The 23,238-nt window shown below is 39.2% G+C and overlaps 1 protein-coding gene across 1 annotated transcript in view; it reads right to left on the reverse strand.

Annotated features, from left to right (window-relative positions):
- LOC127440109 (serine/arginine repetitive matrix protein 4-like) overlaps nt 1-22,958 on the reverse strand; it is a 92,412-nt gene extending 69,454 nt beyond the window's left edge. The window contains exon 1 of the mRNA XM_051696508.1: nt 22,312-22,958. Coding sequence (XP_051552468.1) covers nt 22,312-22,442 — 131 coding nt within the window. The 5' untranslated portion in view covers nt 22,443-22,958. The remainder of the gene's footprint in view (nt 1-22,311) is intronic.
- Nucleotides 22,959-23,238: the final 280 nt, after the last annotated feature.

The following is a 23,238-nucleotide window of genomic DNA, read 5'->3' on the forward strand; positions in this document are numbered from 1 at the left end:
TTCGTCACAGACCTGCCAAACTCCCATGGTAACACTACCATTCTGGTAATAATAGATAGATTTTCTAAATAATGTAGAATTGTCCCTCTCAAGGGTTTACTCACTGCCATGGAAACCGCTAATGCTTTGTTCCACCAAGTCTTTAGGGTCTATGGAATACCAGAGGACATCGTGTATGACAGAGGTCCACATTTCACGTCCCGATTTTGGCAGACTTTCTGCAAACAACTGGATATCAATGTGAGTCTCACCTCTGGTTACCACCCTCAGGCCAACGGACTGGTGGAACGTCTAAACCAAGAGATAGGCAGATATCTTCGGAGTTATTGTAGCCGTGAACAGGAGAAGTGAAGCTATTTCCTGCCCTGGGCCGAATATGCACAGAATTCCCTCACTCATACCTCTATGGGTCTAACCCCCTTCCAATGCGTGCTGGGCTACCAACCCCCAATGTTTCCTTGGTCAGGCGAACCTTCTACAGTGCCAGCGGTGGACGATTTCATTAAGCGAAGCGAGAGGGTGTGGGACAGCGCACATGTCCGGCTACAGCGAGCGGTCCGAGCACAACGCTTCCAGGCTGACCGACGGAGGCGCCACCATCCCAACTATCAGCCAGGACAGAGGGTCTGGTTGTCCACAAGGGATCTCAAGTTGCGGCTACCCTGCAGGAAGCTCAGTACAAGTGTCCTTCCTGAAACCCGTCCACTTGGCGTCTGTCTCTGGAACCATGGATTCTGAGCCTCCACCTCCATTGGAGGTAGATGGAGCCCCAGCGTTTATGGTCAGAGAGATCATGGACTCAAGACGACAAGGGAGCCAGATGCAATACTTGGTGGACTGGGAGGGCTACGGACCAGAGGAGAGATCATGGGTAGCCGCCAAGGACATATTGGACCCATCCCTGATCCAAGAATTTCATCATGCCCATCCTAATCGTCCAGCATCACGACCAAGGGGACGTCCCAGTAGAACAACACCAGGAGTTGTTCGTGGGGGGGGGGGGGGGAGTGGGTTCTGTAAAATCTGAGGTTGTTACCCCTCCTACCAACCACCAGAGGGAGCCCTCTCCCGAATACTAACTCTGTACCATTTCTTCTTTGGTGACTTCCTGTTTAAACTATATAAATACCATGCTGTTCCATTCTGACTTTGTGAATTATTGCCAGTTTATCCTGCCTTACCAAGTGTTTTTCCATTGCCTTTGCTGATTGTTTTCATGTTATGACCATTGCCTGTTTTCCTGGATTTACTGCCTTTTGGATATCCCTTTGTTTTGTTTGCCTTGTTGGACTGTCTTTTTGGTTTATTGGATTATACCGCTTGCTTTACAACTACCTCTATTTGCCTGCCGATTTGGATTGTTTGCTTGTGTTCATAATAAACTTCCAGCACATGGATCCTAACACCATCTCCATGGCCAGTTAATTACAATAAGGGAGCATCTGATTAAGGTCTTGAGCACAAAAGCCATGGATGTTAATCCCAAAAGACTCCACTTGTATTCTCGAAGTTTAAGACATTATTTTGCCCTGTTCTTGACATTCAGTCATTCAGAAGTGCCAGTCAAATTTCTGCCATCCGACTCCCACTCTTGTCAGCTCTTGTTCCTTTTCTCCTGTGACCCTGATACTTTAAAGTAGAGAGGGAGAGAGGATGAAAGAATAATGACTATGATTAGTCACACAATTTCCCTACAGATTTTGACACAAAGAGAAAATTTGATATCAAAGCAAAATAACTTCTAACATACTGTAGATCAAGAGAACATATTCAATATAACAAGTATATCATAATGGAAATAGATAAGTTTACCATAAATTATGGAAGAAATACAGTATAATGTCACTGAAACAGGCAAGATGGCAGAAATGTACTCAAGAGCATTTAAATAATTAAATAGCATCTGATTCACGCTGAAAGTTTTATTATAATGGGGATGGAAACATGAGCCCATCACTATGCCTTGATCAAAGACTCGGAGTCATTCATTTGGTCCTTTATAATAGGCCAGATGCACTGTAGTGTCAGCAATTTATTTCCTTTAAAAATCATTTAAAGAAAGAGCGAACCAAGCCATTTTTATCAACTCTATGAACCTTTTTTAATTTAAACTTGAAAAACAATTACAGCTTAATTGCTCACCTATCTGCAGTGCGGGCCTTTCATGTTTTGCACATGAATAGGACACAAATTGAAATAGATATGTGAAAGTATTTCTTGCTTTTCTTTTCCTATCACAAGTGGGAAACAGTTCTGAAAGAAAGTCTGAAGATAGCCTAAAAACTAGGGGTGGTAAAATGCATCGATGCATCGCGGTGTATTGATCTAGCAAAGAAATTTTTATGCATTGATTACAAAATGTAATAATCCATTATCATTATATATTAATACCCAATGTGTCTGTCTCAGATTACACAAACTTTCTCACAGCAGACACAGAGCGGAGCATGCGAGATTAAAGGGAAAGAAAGCGCACTTGAAATTTTTATGCAGCCGAGTTCACCCTGTGAACCTACATAGGATAAAATGGATGGATGGATGGATGGATGGATAGATAGATAGATTAATTGATTGATTGAAACGGCCGAGTTCGGCTTTCTGTGTCATTATTCAAAACTGTATGCATCCAATTGACCAACGTGAGTTGTTGTTGCCTTCTACCCCGATTACGATATATTATGTTAATATTGCTTTTGTAGCTCCATAAAATGTGTAATTTCTCCATAAAACAGATTAACCATGAATAGAACTTGGCTTAAATTAATGTGACTGGTGAGCAGACATTGGCTGTGAAAAAACAAAACAAAAAACACTCAACATAAGACACAAATCATGGCAAGTATTAATATTGATTATATCGGCACGCACTTCACTTCTACCAGTCGATTTTGAACAATTAAATTCATTTATTGAAACATGAAAAAAATAAACCAAAAACATTTCTAAATTAAAATTACACTACAAACTAAATGAAAATATAATCAAAATAATGAAATGGTAAAAAAAAAAAAAAAAAAAAAAAAAAAAATCTCTTACCAAATCCAAACATTTTATCCTCTCTAACTTCTTTCACTGTAGGACTGTACGAAAAATACCAATACAAATTAGCCCATAAATACAATTGCAAATATAAACTTAAAAATAATATTAATGAAAAATAAACCATGACCTATAGATAGTTTAGCACAAATCTCTTTTTAAAGTTTTCATTTCATAAGACGGCTATATATAACTCTGATCGTCAGGGACATAAATTGATGTTCCACTATATATTTTCAGAGTTTGTACATTAACCTTATTACCACCTGCTGGCGGATTCTCCAAACTAAAAATGTAGGAACTGAGTTTGGACTTTGTTCTGAAAATAGCAACTTGCGCTTGGCGCCACTTCATTAACATACAATACATCCACAGTTTGCGTGCAAACACCCACAGAAAGCACTAACACTCCCACGCCTACTTGCACTTTGCACTGGCACGAAAATTGCAGTTAGAATTAGTGCGCTTACGAAAATTGGATAAGACGTAGCGCATGTTTGTTGCACGTAGCGCTGCACTTTGCCAATTCACGAAAATAGAGCCCTTATCTTTTAATACCTTAATCTACACTTAATTCAAATTAAACGTTTGTGGAAAGCAAAATATTTTTTCGCATAATTTTGCTTGAGTTTTTGTGAAGAGGTTTGTTGAGTGCAGAGTGGGGTTAGCAGAGATGGTTAATGAGTTGGAGCAAGAGGAGAACACTCAAAAAACAAAAAAAACAAATTCTTGCTGTGGGAGAAAATATCTCTAATGCACTTCACAATGTGCCACAGCAGCCTGAGAACAACAGCAAACCTGTCAGCTTTGGTTTTTATAATAACTGCTCAGCTGAATATGTTGGCTACTGAAATGTCAGTGGCAAAATTGCTCATTCCAAAAGACCACTGCAATTTATGGAGCACCTCCGCAGACTGCGTCCTCTTTGCGACTGCCTGGCATGTCAAATGCTACAACTTTTTTGGTTTTCAATGGACAACGTCTCTTTGAGTTCTCTTAATGTTTATATTTGACCCTCTTAGCTATCGTTCTCTTATGAACAGACATGATGGAATGCTAAAAGGGAACAAATAGATATTATTTTCTTAGCTAAATATGTGGTCCAAGTATGTAGTTTATTTTATATATATATATATATATATATATATATATATATATATATATATAAAATGAAAAGCCAAAAAAAAAAAGAAAATGATTTAAGGCCTGTTCACACCAAATCTGTGACGATTTTGCAAGATGAATCTGTGACGGAAGGACTATTCACACAGAGTCCATAAAAAATAAAACAAAAAAATATTTCACCCCAGTACAGTAGATGGTGCTGTTACTGTTCTTCAAACATTTATACCAGTCTCCTGCACTGCCCAGCTGTCAGTGATAGAGATTAATAGACTGAACGCTGTTAAAGCATTTATTTACCTAATTTGGTTTCATTATGTTCTTCCCATGATGTTGATACATTTTATTAACACATATTATCTGTGTTTTTTATGTGAGTGAGATTAGTGAAGAGCGATGTTGTATATTTATTTGCTCATGTATTTTGCTACGAGTGTATTCCAAACGGACAACCAAACCATATTTTCTTTTTGTAATGCCTGGATTAATGCCTGGATATATAACATAAGGTACAGAGATATACATACACATGGAATAATGTGCATTAAAAATAATGGTAGTATTAAAAATTTATAATATTAACCCTAGTAATATAAAAAATTATATAAAAGAAAACACTGACTCACAGTCCTTTCTTTATTTAAATTATTGCAATACTTTGTTATATCATCCTTGCAATAAAAATAGCAGTGTGGTTTTGCAATTCGTTTGTCTACAGTAAAATATTGCATGTAAAGTGTCTTTTTTATGGGATATTTTACTACAAGCTTTGTGCAAACGAATTGCCTAACCTCATTGCTATTTTTATGCCATGAGAAAATAACAGGCACAGTATCAGCTACACATCCAGTGCCGGTGTTTGCCAGTTGATTAGCGCCACCAACGTGATGGACTGAGCAGCTGCAGTGACTCTGGAAAAATGACAAAAAGCTCTTATCTCATTGGCCAGTCAGTTTTCACAGAAGAAAAAAAAATTAGACCAGTCTCCGTAAAAAAAAAACGTAGAATTGTCGGCGGACGATTTGTCGGACCAAATGTCAATAGCGCCATGGGAATTCATTGTTCCTGTTAAAAGCGAAAAAAACTGACTTGCTGTGAACAGGTCTTTAGAGAGCAAATAGATGGAAGCAAATAGAATATTTAGTGTCATCTTCTTTTCCTTTCTTAAAAGTTCTCTCTTGAATATTGAATAAGTCCTTCCATGACTTGCATTTAGGAGGCAGTACTATCAGAGTATTACAGAGCTGAAACCTGAACATCTGCTCAGCCAGAGGGTGAAGGAAAGGAAATGTTAACTTAAGGAACACTTGTCCTTGACTGCAAGATTGAGAGGTGGGAGAGATGCTGTTACTGCCTCACCATTGTGCAGTGACATCACCACGGAAACAGTCCCAGCCCAAATGAAGCATCAGTTATGCAAATGGAGGCAATTCTGCGTGAGTGGCAGATTGTCTTCCTGAAATGAGGATGGGCAAGAGATGGAAATGAAAAATGATGGGGAGGCAGAGAAGAGGAGAGCCAGCCAAGCTTGAAATGATTTAATTTAAGTGATGGTTTGACTTTGATAAGTTTGCATTTTAATAATGGCCTTTGATCACTCCAGGGGTCCGGTAGGGAGGAAAATAGCACTAAAGCACGTGAGTATCACGACTCAAAAAGCTGATAGAGAATAATCTCTGCAAAATGTTTTATGCCTGATTTTCCTTGGAGAATGTACAATTCTAGACTGAAGTTTTCTTCCACAAAATAAAAACAATATCAGCTATCAATTTTGGCCAAATTTCTATATTGTGCATCCCTATTCGTAAACTTTTATATGCAATAGCATAAATCTAGCTGTGTACTTGTCATGTGTATTTTGTTGATTTATGTCTTTTATTTTGAAATGTTTAGTTCCCCTTTCCCTTGTCATGTGATTCCTGTTTTCCCTCTATATTCATGTGTCTTGTTTTCATTGGTTTATTGTTTAATTAGCTTGTTATGAGTTCTGTTTTTCATTGGTTTATGTTCCCCCATGTCCATGTATTTAAGCCTCATGTTTTCCATTGTGTCTTTGTCATGTATTGAATGTGATTGTAGATGTTTAAGTCAAGCCACATTTATGTCAAGCCATAGTCAAGTTCATGTTTATGATTTACGTTTCACGTTTGTAGTTAGGGTTATTGGTTATCATGTTTGTAAATAAACTGCACTTGGGTTCTCTACACTTCGTCATCGTCATTGCCAGCAGCCAGCAACGTTACAGAATACTTGACCGAATAATGAACCCAGTATTTCAGCTCATACACCTACGTCAGGGGAATCGTCCCCTGGAGGATTACGTAGAGGACTTTTGCGCTCTGGCCAGCCAGGTGGATTTTAATGTGGTCACCTTCAAGGACATTTTTAGGGTGGGGTTAAGTGAGCCGATCTCCTCCTTGATGCCTGGCGGTCGCAGTTCCCTCAGCCTGGCTTAATATATCGACCTCGCCCTACAGATCATTGGTTCCACGTTCACTGTGGGGGAGGCCGCCGCCGAGCCAGAGGTCCACGACATGGCCGCCGCCGAGCCAGAGGTCCGCGACATGGCCGCCGCCGAGCCAGAGGTCCGCGACATGGCCGCCGCCGAGCCAGAGGTCCGCGACACGGCCGCCGCCGAGCCAGAGGTCCGCGACATGGCTGCCGCCGAGCCAGAGGTCCACGACATGGCCGCCGCCAAGCCAGAGTTCCACGTCATGGTCGCTGAGCTAGCGCCATCTTTTGCTCCATGCCACGTCACAGCAACGCCTCAGCCTGCTCCATGCCACGTCACAGCAACGTCTCAGCCTGCTCCATGCCACGTCACAGTCACACCTGAGCAGTTGAACCTGGAGATGGTTCCCACCCTTATACCCACCCTTAGTTCTCCTGAGCAGGCAAGGGGAACTTTCAGCCCTCCGACCCTGACTGGACCCTCTGAGCCCTGGATTTCGCCTTGGCCTGTCGGTCCCTCGACATTGCCTCTAATAGCTCTGCATTCCCTCGGCTCCACTGCGGTCCTTCAGCCTGTCGGCTTTGCCAGGGTCCCTCGTCCATCCAGCTCCTCCTTGGTCTGTCGGTCAACTACTCCGCTTTGGCTCTCCAATCCTCTGGCTGCGCCTCATCCCTCCGATCTGTCAGATCCACCGGGGACCTCCTTCCCTATGGCTCCACCTTTGTCCTCAGTCCCATTGGCTCCACCCTGGCCCTTCGAGTCTTCGGCTACTCTCCGGGCACCAAGTTCCATGGCTCCGCCCATCAAGCCTCACGGCTCTGCCTTCCATGGCTCCGTCCCTTGAGCCTCTCATGGCTCCACCCCCCACGGACTGTGCCCTGGTCCCATGCCCCTCTCCCTTTCTCGCCACGCCACGCCCCACACCTCAAGACAACCCCCAATCCCCCAGCTCCCTACAGAACTTTGGAACTTTGTAATGTTTTTTTGTGTTTTGTTTATGTGTTGGGGCGTCGGGAGCCGCCCCTTAGTGGGGGGGATATGTCATGTGTATTTTGTTGATTTCATGTCTTTTATTTTAAAATGTTTAGTTCCTGTTTCCCTTGTCATGTGATTCCTGTTTTCCCTCCATGTTCATGTGTCTTGTTTTCATTGGTTTATTTTTTAATTAGCTTGTTATGAGTTCTGTTTGTTCATTGGTTTATGTTCCCCCATGTCCATGTATTTAAGCCTCATGTTTTCCATTGTGTCTTTGTCAAGTATTGAATGTGATTGTAGATGTTTAAGTCAAGCCACGTTTATGTCAAGCCATAGTCAAGTTCATGTTTATGTTTCACGTTTGTAGTTAGGGTTATTGGTTATCACGTTTGTAAATAAACTGCACTTGGATTCTCTACACTTCGTCATCGTCATTGCCAGCAGCCAGAAACGTTACAGTACTTTTATGACATTATACATTAATGTAACAATATGTGAAGTGTCATCCTCCAGTAATAGCCTTTGTGTGAGCAACTGAATTATTTAAATTCAGGATAAAGTATTTTAAATATCTGAAAATCTCTACAGTCTCTTTGTTTATTATGGTTTTCAAAATAGTGTTCACATCTGTCATTTTGAGACTGATTGACTGAATTTTGGTTTTTGCAAGGGTTATGTTTTATTTTATTTTTTTGTGTTTGTTGTTTTGTTTTTTTACCTAATGATTAGTTTGATGTTAAAGCTAGCCTGGCTTTTTCCTGAAGAAAGTCAAAAGGCCTGGAAATCACAAATAATCTGCTTAGTGCTGCCTACACATTGTGCATATGCTGCCAGAAGAAAAACTGGTTGTGTTCTTGAATAAACATTCACGTTGACAAGATGCTTGAAATCATTTGCCTACTCTCGCTCTCTCTCTGTTGTGATCTTTCCAACCTTGATTATATTTGCATATAGGATTTATGATAGTTAAAGGACAATATAACTCGCTTATTCAGATGCAGAATACTGTGAATCCTGCCAATGAATTCAAAGTAAATAAATGTAGATCTATTAAATAAATATTTCATGATCAGAAATAAAATAATGGCAAATGTGATCTTTTTTGGGATTATATATAAAAGTATAAAGAATTCAACACAAGCCATTCTTAATTTCAATTGGCAAAGCAAGGTCAAAGCATACTAAAATCTACAGCTGTTACGTATACCATGTAAAGAATCTTTACATGGCATATTTTCACAACACAAGAACAGACACAACATCAGTTCTGCCCCTTATCTATTACTATTATTTTCCACATTTTAAATAAGGCAGTTTTGCACACATTTACAAAACCCAAACATGCCGTAAAATAGCTCTGTTAAAACTTAATTCAGCAGAAATGTATTTTATTTGTTTAATTCATTTAATTATCAAGGCATGACAAAAGTGTTGAAGTAGATTTATTCTCATTAAATATGGTTATTAATGTTTAATGGAAACAGTATTACTTCTCTAAATGTATGCAGTCCTGTGCCAACACTTTATGGATTATTCATCCCAGTAAAATTACAAGGACATAACTCCAGGCTGTGCCTCGTTCTCATTTTCCGTAATCTCAGCAGCTTTTCAGTGATTCACTGAGGTTTCAAAGTGCCTCTGTACACAATTAGGTTTGTGGACTACACTTGGAGAGGGCAACAGAAAAAGAAATACAGTCATTATAAAACATAAGGGCGAAGATTAAATTTAGTGTTTCTGTTTTATGCTAGTCAGCTGTAATTTAAGTAAGGTGCATCAAAGCTAGATTGAAATCAAATCTGTATACAAGACAAATCACAATATTTTTTTCATCTTGTTTTAACAATGTGCACCACTGCATTGGTAAATTCCAGAAGGGGTACTCTATTTAATCAAGCCAAGATATAATAAATTAACTGAAGTGGGTGTTAAAAAATCATTAACTGTGCACATACAATTCATACTGTTAACATGAGTGGTGTTAAACGGTTCAATACATTTTCTGATGTGTGCAAAAATACTGACTTCCGGACTTGCTTCTTATGCCTTCCTTTTTCTCATTACACGTTCAACACTGTTATCAAGGACATGAAAATGTCTGCAAAGATTCAATCAAAAGCTCTTACATCAGATGACCACATCATACTTAAAAGGAATTTCTGCAAATTGTCCATACAACCTCCCAAAGTCCTCCCTATCAAGACTGCATATTGCATTTCAACATCTCCCATGGTGTTTCACAGCAGTGCCTTTCATCTTGCTGGACTCAATCCCAGTCAAATAAAATGTGTCTCTTTTAAGAAGTCCCCTACCACTTAGATGATGTGCTGGAATTTTGCAGTAGCTAGATTTAAGAGGAATTATAGCTGAACCCTGGAGGCCTGGCAACCATATCAGCATTTCTACAGCTCTGCAGCTGTCTCTGAGCTAGAGCTCAGCTCCAGGGGTTACAGTCCCTTCAGAGTCCCCACCCAGCCAGACTGAGTAATAGAGAGAGAGAGAGAGCGAGACCAACACAAAGTGGAATGGGAGAACAAGAGAAAGAAAAAGAGTCATATGGATCTTATAAAAACAAAATAAGGAAATTAAATTCTATGAGATGTAACAACTCTGTTTGCGACCACAGCTCAAGCTTATTTAAATCAACTGAAATGGAACTAAATGGAACTGAGAGTTCTGATTTGCTTCTACATTAGGCCCTGACACACACAACCTTTGAACAATACCGTTTCCTTCTGCTTTCAGAGCAAAATAAAAATAAAAACAGGATACACAATACCTAACAGATGAAGACCATTGTCCTTTCGATTCATTTTATTACCTCAGCAGTAGCCTGGGTGTGGAGCAACTATTAGGATAACAAAGTAAAAAGCAAACAATAATGGCTTGAACCAATCCATGCAAACTTAGATGAACACTGAAAAAAAACACACACTTAGTATTTTTATAACGACTCACTGCACTTTTGATACAGTTGCAGTTGCGTCTGTCAGAATACTAGTGCCATTTTCTCCTATAATGATCACATGTCATAAGAATAGGCTGTCTTAAGGGTTAAACTGATTGGTTTAAGATAATGAAGGGGGAAAATGTTATGATAAAATAATATTCCAAATACAAGTTAAGCTCAATTGACAGCATTTTTGGCATAATGTTAAGTACCTCTAGGGCTGCCCCCGACCAAAGATTTTCCTAGTCGACTAGTAGGTGTTAGTTTAAGCCATTAGTCGACTAGTTGTCGCATGCTTAGGATATTAATTTAATTACTTAAATATGTATATTTTGGGGAGCATCAGAAAATGGTTTGAGTTCCAGGACTGAGAAAGAATGTTATAAGTAACATTGCTAACACTGTTCTACATTACAGAGAAATACTATACCGTAATAATGAGCCTTTAAAATATAAAATTTAAAAGCGCATGCACGAAGTGAGCTGCAGCGACACCGGCAAAAGCAGTAATGATTCTGAATGTGTCGGAAAAACCAGCAAGGAGACTGTCTGAACATTTTGTTAATTTATAGAGTGAAATGCACACTAGGGTTGTGCCGACAGACGATGATCTCAGGGATTGACGATGGTCAGAGTGATCGCCAATAGCCGATGCCTTTGACGATGTCAAGACGATATTTGGCTCTTTTTCCCATTAATGTATTAAATAATTATTATTTTTATTATTAGGCTAGTATTAATATAAAATTAATATTACAAATAATCTGCCCGTAGACACACAGACACATGCTTGAAGAAAAACACTTTATTATATTATTCAGAACAGATGACAGAAAAGACGTCTATGCGCATGTATGACACGCTGTTTGTACGGAGGCGTGCAGTCTTGTGGAACACGCGCATGTAAAAGGTTCTCACTCTTTCTTTGTTTCTGTTTTCTGAATTTTTTTGCAAGAACAGTATCATCTATGAGTGCTGCAAATGACCTCAGACATCTCAGCTTAGGAGGTGCTTTGAGTTCAGTTCCCTTTATTTCCACAGAGCAGTTCATTGTGACCACAACTCTGCAGCCTATACATCTGTGATTACAACATAAAATAATACAAAAACACGTTCACCACGAACCATGATTTATATTTCAGTGATTATTATCATTATTATAATTATTATTTTTACATTTATAATTGTTTTTATGTCTTCATTTATGTAAGTAATTTTCCACCTGCATGTTTAGACAGATACTTGCCTGACGGTAAATGGAAAGGTGGTTACTTATATATAGAGTTTTTTCACTTTATTATTATAATTGCTTTTTCATTTCGTTTGGAGTGCAATTTAGAAATGTATTTGATTTAAGTTTTTCGTTTTTAAATAAATAAATTTAATTTTCAATGTAAAATCACTAAAGCAAGAATATTCACTGATCCCTCAGCCCAGGGGTTGCCGATGTAATTGGATATTGCGATATATATATATATATATATATATATATATATATATATATATATATATATATATATATATATATATATATGGTTGGGAGGGTTACTTTTGAAATGTATTCCACTACAGATTACAGAACACATGCTGTAAAATGTAATTTGTAACGTATTCTGTTAGATTACTCAAGGTCAGTGACGTACTCTAAATACTTTGGATTACTTTGGATTGCACATATTTGCAGACGGTATAAGATATGAACTTGTTTTGACTATATAAACTCTGCCAGTACAGTGACAAAATACACATGTTAAAAATACATTCTCTGAAAAACCTAAATGTCTTATGCAGAGTTGTTTCTAAAACAAGATAAATCAAATGTATCTTGTTTAACGATTTTTAGATATTTTTACAGGAAAACAATACAAAAATTATTATCAAGAATACGATTTTTGCCCTAATATCAAAGGTCTTACTAGGAAAAATAAATTATGATCCAATGTGAATTTTCTTGCTACAAAAAATATGATCGTGCCTGGTAACATGTGCATGTAAAATGGCTAGAAATAGCATTTCAGCTAATGTAAAGCTGACAGTTTACACAAGGTTTATTTATATTTCTTGTGCTCCAAACTTACTTCAAACGTACTTCTCTGTCTGCTCAATGAATGTAACACATCATAAGAAAGTGTTTCACCGCTGTTAAAATGCACTTTGGATCGCATAATTTATATGTATAAATGTTTTCCATCTGAAAGGACTAAATATTAAATGCAACAAATGACAATAAAATGCAAAGTAATCTCTTCAGTAATCAAAATAAATTTTGAATGTAACTGTATTCTAAATACCAATGATTTAAATTGTAACTGTAGTGGAATACAGTTACTTATATTTTGTATTTTAAATACGTAATCCCATTACATGTATTCCGTTACTCCCCAACCCTGTATATATATATATATATATCGTGAAGGAGGGAACAAAACGAATTTATTCACACATGATGTATTTTCCCAGACAACGAAATACCCATCCGGTAGTGAATACACTGATGAAGTAGGTTCTTTACCAGAGAGATGTTGCCCTTCACAACTGTTGTAAAGCCATCTTTCAAAAAGTTGAACAACACACATTTTAATTGCACTTAATTTTTTCCAGTTTCATTTTAATTTTTAGTTAAAATAAATAAAAAATAAAGTTCAAGGTTTGAAATCAAGGTGTCTTGCTTTATTGTGTAGGCTTAACCCTAACCCAGCTTAACGAAAATTACCCCATAGAACCACCTAGCATCCAACCAGCGGTAATTCGTCGGTTTCCTGTGGAGTTTTTTTTTTTTCTGCGACCAACCGACCAATCAAAACTTGGTCGACCAAGACTCTTCTCATAGACTAATGTTTGGTCGATTATTAGGGGGCAGCCCTAAGTACCACAAAAATTAATTTAGACCTTTTTTTCTTGTAAAAGTAATGTACTTGCGATGGAAGTGAAAGAGACCAATACTCACCATTTTTTCAAAAGTATAGCTACAAGAAGTAAACAATATGCATGTTTTTAGTGTGATAAAATCGCTTAATAACCTTTTCTGTGCAGTTATATCCAATTTTACAATCTTTTCTTTGCCATAACAACGTAATGCCGAAAACTCTAAAACAACATTAAAATTTAAGATTTAAACACTTTTACAGCTCATATAATACAGTTTTAATGGAAGAATTAATGTAAGTGCTTTTATAAAATTATAAGCATCGCATTTCTGCCTTTAAACCTTCCACAAATTGGCCCCATTCATTTTTATGGCGCCTCACTGTAACCTTGATTTTTTGTGGTAATCAGCATTATGCCACAAATGCTGTCAATTTAGCTTCACTTTTATTGAACCTGGAATATTCCTTTAACTTAATTTATTTTCACCAAGTCAAATTAATACCAGAGGAACAATCGATCTTTGAAACAAGAGACTCAATAAACACAAATCCTTCTCAAAGAAGCAAGCATGTTCACATATATTGTCATTTTTTTCCAGGAAAATAAAACTTTACTGATGATAAATATAGATACAAATTTTGCAAGGCTTAGAGCATAAGATTTAGCATTTCTTTCTTATTCAAACTCTCTTTCACGTAAACCGTGCAGTGGTTAGGAGAAAAGCAGCTTTTATCTACTCGTTCAAAACTCAAAACGTGTATTTTTATGAGTCATAGTTTTGTGTATGGTTAGTTTAAAAATTAGTGGTCGACAGATATAGGTTTTTTAATGGCCGATATCCAGAAAGCAGGGTGGCCGATACAATGACGATATATCACACAATTTAATATAGTAAATAACATAAACATAAAATTGCTAAAAAAAAAATTATAAACTCTTATTTAGCTCTATATTTACTCAATTTCACACAAAACTTTAACTTTGTAAAAAATAATCTAAAAAAATAATATTATATTTTAAATGGTAGAAAGCAGTTTCTTTTGATTTCTGTATAGTCATCAAATTTATTTGCAAATGAAGAAATTGTTACGATATTAGGAAGAAGGAAATAACAGTACACACAGTATTCCAGCAACCATGTATGTCATGTCCACGTTAGCAATCGCATTTTCTCCAAAAATACCAAATCAATCCAATAGTACATACAGTGCATATTGAATAAGACATTCATATTTAGTGCACGTGAAGCACATTACTTTGAAGTTGCACTCACGCACTCGTGCAGATTCAACACAAGCAGCAATCTCCTGGCAGTTTAAACGGCCTGGATCACCTGCTTGGATTGTCACGGAGTGACCATCCTGATTTGTGAATCAGAGGAACTTTTGAACCTTACCCTGAAGTTTTGATTCTGGCTGATAGAATACGCGCTTCAGAGGAAGATATTAGAAGAGCGCTCAACAGGAAGAAAACGCTGGATTTTCATCGGGTTCGTGAATTACATCTGTTTAAACGAAATATCTGCATATTTGCAAATGGTATATAATAGAAGTTTTATTGATATTTGCCTTTTTATCATTAGACAAGACAGTTAAAAGTTACAAGGAACTGATTAGGAGAGAGAGGAAGAATGAAACAGGTGAGCACTTTAACATTATGAGCTCAAACGCTTCTGTCGCGGGTCTGATATGCAGACCGTTTTAAATGAGACTGTGTTGCACACAGGTCTATTATCATAGTAACACGATGGCACGTAACAACAAAACGAAATGTGACTGGTCGTTTACATGTCTCAGTCGCTTCACATGCAAGCAGGCGATTTTGGTCGCCCTCAAGAAACAAATCGGCCAATGCCGATAATTAATAAAGTCAGAATATCGACTGATTTATCAGCCTCTGCAATATATCGGTTAACCACTATTAAAAATGACAAGTGTGCTTTCAGTGAACCCTAGGACAACACTTACCAATAGTAAAAAAAGCACCAGTGCAAAGTAATGTCTTTTTCTCTTGCATTTGAGTGCAGTTCTCTTCCCAGGTTACTCTAATCTCTTTATTCTACTCCTCGTTAAACTAGCATCTGCTGGGGTAGGAGATCCCCCCCCCCCCCTTCCCTTTTCTCCTATGGGCCATCTGCTTCCTAACCCACACACAAACACACTAACACTCAGTCCAACTAAAACCCTTTGCATTTTTAATGAGGTTTGCAACTGAGAAGGAGCTTGCAGGGCTGCAGTGGCCTGGGGCAGGACCTTTCAGCTGCATAAGAGTGAACTCATCTCTCCAGTCTCGCCAGAATACACTAGGGGTACGGAGGAGGATCAGTAACACCCCCCCATAATTGCCCTTCACTGTGGGCCTCTTTAAAGCTCAGTGACACAGAGAAAAATAAGAAAGAATAATATTGTTTTTAAATTATTATCGATTAAGTAGGGAGATAAAGGATGTGTAATTCAGAGCGAGCATATACATTTGAAGTAAATGCAAACAGGGCTATATGTATGCATAGGTGACCAGCATTTTTCAGCTGGCATAACCAATAATGATGTTTCTCCAGTGATGCAGGAGAGAGCTGACTGAAGCTAATAGGTCTTATTGGGCACTACTTCAGCTCTAAGATTTATTACTGCAAATAAAAATTAAAAAGTCATTTTATTTTTCAGACAAAAATCATAAAAATTCTGTGTGACTTGTTTGTGCTGCATGTGCCTGTGGTAATAACAATGAAGAGAAAGCTAAATGCTGAATTTACAGATGGTACCGGTTGTATCAGTGACATCAGTTTGGTTGTAAATGTTACTGTCATTATCCATGTTCTACACATCAACATCAAAGTCAGGTGGGCCCTGAAGGCTAGGTAGCCTGATGAATATGTACGCAGTGAGAAAGTTAAAGGCATAGTTCACCAAAAAAAAAAAAAAAAAAAATCTGTCATTATTTACACACTCTTATGTCATTCCAACCCTGTATGACTTCTTGTTCTTTTGTGTTATGGACTGAGAGCCTCAGTCACCATTAACTTTCATTGCATCTTTCTTTCATACAAGAAAGCGAATAGTGACTGGGATTGTAATTCTGCTTAACAAATCCTTTTTTTTCCCACCTAAGAAAAAAGTCTGTAACATGACAGCGAGTAAAGGATGACAGAATTCTTTGAGGGTGAACTAACCCTTTAAAGGGAGAGAAGTCAAAAGAGACAGGGACTGAAAATATGAAAGACAGAATTCTATAAGCAAAATTAAGAAATCTGTAACATTTAGGGCTGGGTGAAACTATTGATTTTCCAATGCATCTTGGTCTTCATTTGATCGATTTTGACATTGATTCTTAAATCCCAAGATCGACCTTTAACTCTAAGTGGAAACTCTCTACAATGCAAGTAATTCACTCACATATGCGACTAAAAACATCTATGATGTTTAGATTTCACTCACCAGTGATTGTACAGTGGGAAAAAAGTCCAGCACGAAGATCCTTTCACTGTGTGTTGGGAGTAAAAGTTTGGTTTGACTCGTTTCGTGTAAAGCTGTACTAGCAGACACAAAACAGCTCAGTTTTGGTAGAGGGTGTCACACATGCAGACTGTTTTGATGAGATCTCACTCTCTTCAGCCGATTTACAATGGTGGAGGGGTGACAGACATACCAACTCAATGCAACTCTCTCTCTTTGAGTCCCTGTCATGTGGAGTTCCTCAAAATAACAACAGGAGAACCGTGTGAGCATAAATAATTGTAATAGAGTAATTTAGGATGTGATTTATGGAGTAACTTTACCTCATCAAAGTGTGTGATTGTGTATTTATCCCCTTGAGGCTTGCTGTAAAACGTGCATGTCCATATGCAGCTCTCAGTGAGTACAGAAATTATGTTCAATAAAAACAGACTGCTGTGCCTCCAATTTAGGATTTCATTAGTCATTTTAGTGTGAAAAAACACTTGGTGAAAGAATCACTATGGATTACAATCAGCGTTTGTGATGATTTGCAGCTGAGTGAGATAAAAATGTTCAGATTAGCTTGACGTCTTGTCAGTTCTTTGGTAAAATAAGAAGCTCATTAGTCACTTCAAGAAAACACAAAAGCCTGCCCCTGCGACAGAAAGTTTTTCTCCGTCATGTTGGATCCTTTTTTCCCTTGCTGGAACCATTAACTCAGCAGGGAGTCCCGATGGTCAAGGGATTAACAACCTCCTGCTGGCAGACGCTAATGGGTGCTGTGTCCGAATATCCATACTTCTCTACTATACAGTATGCCAAAAACAGTATGCCGATGGAGTAGTATTTCAGAATCCAAAGTATTCATGAAGCAGTAAGCGAGTAATACCCACATGACTTACTATTTCTGGCGAGATTCTGAAGTGCGGATCGTCTGGACACTTAATGATCCCATAATCCCCCGGGAGCTGAGGCGATGTCACGTTCAAAACACTGGACTTAAAAGAACAGCGATGAACTGCTGTCTGGGTTGTATGTGTTTTTGTTCCATGCCATGTTAGTTCCTATTTCCTTGTCATGTGATCTTGTCATGTGTTTCCCATGTTCTTGTGTCTTGCCCTCATTGGTTCATTGTTTCATTAGGTTGTTAGCAGTCTTGTTATCTTGTTTAGAGTTCTAAGTGTTCATTGGTTTTCATTGTCATGTGTTCTCCCTTGTCCAAGTATTTAACCCTCATGTTTGCCATTGTCCATGGCCAAGTATTGTTAATGTCAAGTCAAGTTTATGTTTATGTTTTGTTTCACTTTTGAAAGCACTGTAAATAAACTGCACTTGGGATCATCGCACTTCATCATTGTCTCTTCGTTTAACTTGTTGCCAGTCTACATTACAGAATACTCGACTGACCAAGATGAACCCAGCAGTTCAACTTCTTCGTCTACGCCAAGAAAACGGTTCCATTGAGGAATATGTGGAGGACTTTTGTGCTCTGGCTAGCAGGGTCGATTTTAATGAGATTGCCCTCAAGGACTGTTTTCACTTTGGACTGAATGAGCCAATCTCTTCCCTGATGCCAGGCGGTCTGAGTACCCACAGCCTGGCTCAGTATATCAACCTTGCCCTACTAATATGTGGTTTATCGTTCACTGTGGGGTAGGTGGCCGCCAAGCCAGAGTCCAACGTCATGGCCACCAAGCCAGAGTCCCAAGTCATGGCCACCAAGCCAGAGTCCCATGTCATGGCCGCCAAGCCAGAGTCCCACTTCATGCCAGCCAAGCCAGAGTCCCACGTCATGGCTACCAAGCCAGAGTTCCTCGTCACAGCCATGCCAGAGTCTGCTCCATGCCATGTCACAGCCGTGCCTCTGTCTTCTCCATGCCATGTCACAGCCATGCCTGAGACTGCTCCATGCCATGTCACAGCCACGCCTGAGACTGCTCCATGCCATGTCACAGCCATGCCTGAGACTGCTCCATGCCATGTCACAGCCACGCCTCAGTGTGCTCCATGCCATGTCACAGCCAAGCTTCAGTCTGCTCCATGCAATGTCTCAGGCTCACCTCTGGTCAACGAGCCAACGCCCAAGCCTGCCACAGTCAACGAGCCAACGCCTACGTCTGCCACAGTCAACGAACCAGCGTTGCAAGCCTCGTCCGTCCCAGAGCCAGCATTGCAAGCCCCGTCCTTTCCAGAGCCATCTCTCACTGGGCTATTTGAGTTGGAATTGGTTCCCACCCTTGTGCCCACCCTCAGTTCTCCTGATCAGCCGGTTCCCCCCAAGCCACCGGCTCGATCATCACCCTCTGAGATATCCCAGACAAGGAGAACTTTTGAACCTCTGACTCTGCCTAGACCTTCCGAGCCCTGGACTCTGCCTTGGCCTGTCAGTCCCTCAACATCACCTCGGCTCTATGTTCCCTCGGCTCCACCGTGGTCCTTCAGCCTGTCAGCTTTACCGGGGTCCCTCATCCCTCCAGCTCCTCCTTGGTCTGTCGATCACCTGGTTCCACCTTGGCTCTCTGATCCTCTGGCTACGCCTCATCTCTCCGATCCTTCAGCTCCACTGGGGACCTCCATCCCTACGTCACATCAAGTCGCCACGCTCTTGAACTATGTGTTTTTGTTTTGGGGAGTCGGGAGCCACCCCTAGAGGGGGGGATATGTCAGGGTTGTATGTGTTTTTGTTCCATGCCATGTTAGTTCCTGTTTCCTTGTCATGTGATCTTGTCATGTGTTTCCCATGTTTTTGTGTCTTGCCCTTATTGGCTCATTGTTTCATTAGGTTGTTAGCAGCCTTGTAATCTTGTTTAGAGTTCTAAGTGTTCTTTGGTTTTCATTGTCATGTGTTCTCCCTTGTCCAAGTATTTAACCCTCATGTTTGCCATTGTCCATGGTCGAGTACTGATAATGTAACATTGTTTGGAAGTCAGATCAAGTCAAGACAAGTTTATGTTTATGTTTTGTTTCACGTTTGAAAGCACTGTAAATAAACTGCACTTGGGATCATCGCACTTCATCGTCTCTTCGTTTACCTTGTTGCCAGCTTACGTTACAACTGCGAGTCAGTTGGCTTTTCTCAACTTTAAGTGCTACATATACCAAGATAATGGTTCTTTGTGCTTAAATGGAGCTTGTTTAATACAGCCAGAGCAAATCACGGTTGTTTTTCTTACGTCATATATGCGGGTCATGGGTCAGTGCCCATGTCCTTGGATGAAGTATGTCCAAAATGTAAATACTTTTAAATAGTACAAATGTAAAAAATTAACATGCAACAAAATATATTAATGAATATTATAACTAAAATACACACATATGAAATTAAGTCGAATAGAGAGCTTGTGAATCAAAAATTATGCATCATTACCTAGCCCTGGTAACATTATTATTCTCAATTTATCATTCTCTGACAAATGCTGAAAAAAGTATTTTCTGTGATTTGACAATATTTGGACAAATTATCATTAATCATTATCACTCAAACGTCAAAACATCACCTATAATGTTTGCATGCCTTTTACAAAGCATAGAGAACAAGAAAGAAGCAATGTATCCATGGTAAATTTTACAGAGTGATAGAACAGCTATGTGTTGACAGACACCATTATAATATTTGTCCTAATGCACTAAATGTATGACTACAAAGCTATTTTAAGGACCACAGTCAATCCACCAATATTGGCTAGATGTTCAGGGTTTCATGAACAGCTTTATCAGGCAAGTGCCTTGATAAAGGATAAAGTTGTCAAATCTGTGTGAATTGCCACAGTTTCCTAAGATAAGACTAAGGAGAATGGAAACGAATAATAAATGCACACAGGCAGGAGAGTAAATCACAAATCAGTTACGCTGTCCTTACTGGAGTAATGAGTAAGGCTTGATCCTGATTAACAGGAAAAGAAGAAAAGGGAAGTAAAGCATTGGAACCCTACAGAGCACCCAGTGCTCTCTATCCTTCTGTTTCTCTCATCCTTTTTCTCCTTTTCTCTCTCTTCAACACACTGCCATGCCTCCTAATTCATGGGTGAGGGAGAAGGTGCTGAGATCCTCTTCATGTCCTAACCTAAGGGCATGATGAAGGCTGTACACTGACTTGATTCATTAGGACTCCATGTAGCCTCTCGCTCTGCTGTGCACTTGTGTGTGCACAAGTGAAACTGACTGGCCTCCAGTGAAGGACAAGCAATGATGAATGAAGAGAATAGACACAAGTCACACTGACTGTGACTGTGTTACATGTTTCTTATGTGACAAAATGCTATAAAAATATGGCTTGAATATACAGTAATTGACGGCAACTGAACAAGAACAAATCAGAAAAAAAATTATAAACTTTAACCCTCATGTTTTGTTGAGTGTGTGTGTGTGTGTGTGTGTGTATGTGTGTGTGTGTGTTGTTGAGGCTATGTTAGGAGTCCCTTAAACCCCAATTATTTACATGTAAAAATAATGATAGTAAATTAATGAAAATACTTTAAAATAAGGTTACAGTACATTTTTTAACATTGGTTAACAACATTTTTTTCTTTAAATTCTCCTCCCTTCATGTGAAACGCCAAAAACAAAAGATGAAAAATGTGAAAGTGAAAGTGGAGACTGATAGCAAAAAAAAAAAAGTACTTTAGAACATTGATCTGTTTCTCACCAACACTTATTCTGAAGACATAGATTTAACCACTGGAGTGGTATGAATTACTTTTAATTTAATTTTACTTTTACAATTTTGGTAACCATTCACTTGCTTTGTATGGACCTACAGCATTGATATATTCTTCTTAAATCTTCGTTTGTGTTCAGCAGAAGAAAGTCATACACATCTGGGATGGCATGAGGGTGAGTAAATAATGAGAGAATTTTCATTTTTGGGTTAACTATCCCCCAAATGTAACCTTATTGTAAAGTGCTGCCAAATTAACAATAATACAGCAAGAAAAGAAAAAAATCCCTTCAAATTCTTTTGAAATGTTCCTCTGACTAATCAAAACCCAGCAGCCAGACATTATTGATATTATTTAATGCCTGTGTATCACAAAGAAGACATGCACTTTTCAGAAAAGTGACTGTTATCCAATATACTTACATTGCTTCTTTTGGCGTCAATTTGACAATATGGTATAAAAGATACAATAAAACAAATGTGCAACTTACAGGAATGTACTGCTACTACATGTACAGTATAGCAATCAGATAATTTTTTCATCTCATTTGAAAATGCATTGCTATTAGCCTATTAATTTTTATATCTGGGGATTCTAAAACATCCAACAGAGGTAAATGTAACATATTTCTTGCAGAACAGTTAGAAAAAGTCTTGAAATATCAACCTAAAACTTAAGTGTTAAGTTTGTGTTTCAAGCAATCAAAATCAAAGCAGAACATGAAGGTTACAGAAATATGATCGCTTAACAATATTACAAATGTCAAGATAAAGACATAAGGGGACACAAGAAGCCTCAGGCTCAAGCACTCACTTTGACACGGCTCTCCGTGCGGTTATGCTGGCCACGATGACGCTCTCGGGTCGCGGCATGGCCACGGCTTTGAACGTGCCCTTCCAGAACTTCTCAAAAAGCTGCTTCTCTCCCTGAAGTGCACCAGCCATGGCGCCACGATTTTCGGAGGAAGAATACCGAAAAGACCTGGCACCAAACCGAAGTCTCGGAAACACGGTTCTGTGCTGGAGTTTCGATGAAGCCTCACAGAGTTGGTACTGTTTAGGCGGCAGCACCAGGGAGCTGTCCAAGTTCTGAAACCAACCGTTTGTTTGAGAGGAGAGAGCTTATTTTCGTTGTGTTTTACTAGTTTTGAGAGTCCGTTTTGAGCGTTTTAAATTCGTCTGAGAGTCCGTTTTAAACGTCTACTTACGTTTCCCCCTCAGTTCCATGACGGACGCTACGGCTACCGTTAAGCGGCAGCTTCTATTTATTGTCTCGGCTTCCCCTCTCGCGCTTCATTCCCCTCAGCGCTCGCGCCTCCCGCCTTTAGTTCAATTTGAGTGTCGGAGCTCGCGACCCAAAACCATCCTTTGTGCAAGTCACGATATCAATTAAACTCCAGGCGATTTGATAGAGGAAAAAGAAGAACAGAGCGTTGAAATGAAGTACGCAAGCTTCGGTGAGATCGGTGCCAACGTGTGTGTTAATATTCAGAGTTGGACAAGTGTGGAAAAATCAGCTGATGGTGGCTCGCGCGCGAGCTGGAGCGACTTGAAGAGCTCAGTTGATGGTGGCTCGTTTTGTTGCACGCACCTTGTGACGTTAAAGAAAATGAGACTGGGGGGCTATAGGTCACAGGGAATGGGACCATCCCTCTCTCTCTCTCTCTCTCTCTCTCTCTCTCTCTCTCTCTCTCTCTCTCTCTCTCTCTCTCTCTCTCTCAATTTTCAATTTTAATGTACT

This window comes from Myxocyprinus asiaticus, chromosome 4 (assembly GCF_019703515.2).
Source record: "Myxocyprinus asiaticus isolate MX2 ecotype Aquarium Trade chromosome 4, UBuf_Myxa_2, whole genome shotgun sequence".
In the NCBI taxonomy this organism is placed as follows: domain Eukaryota; kingdom Metazoa; phylum Chordata; class Actinopteri; order Cypriniformes; family Catostomidae; genus Myxocyprinus; species Myxocyprinus asiaticus.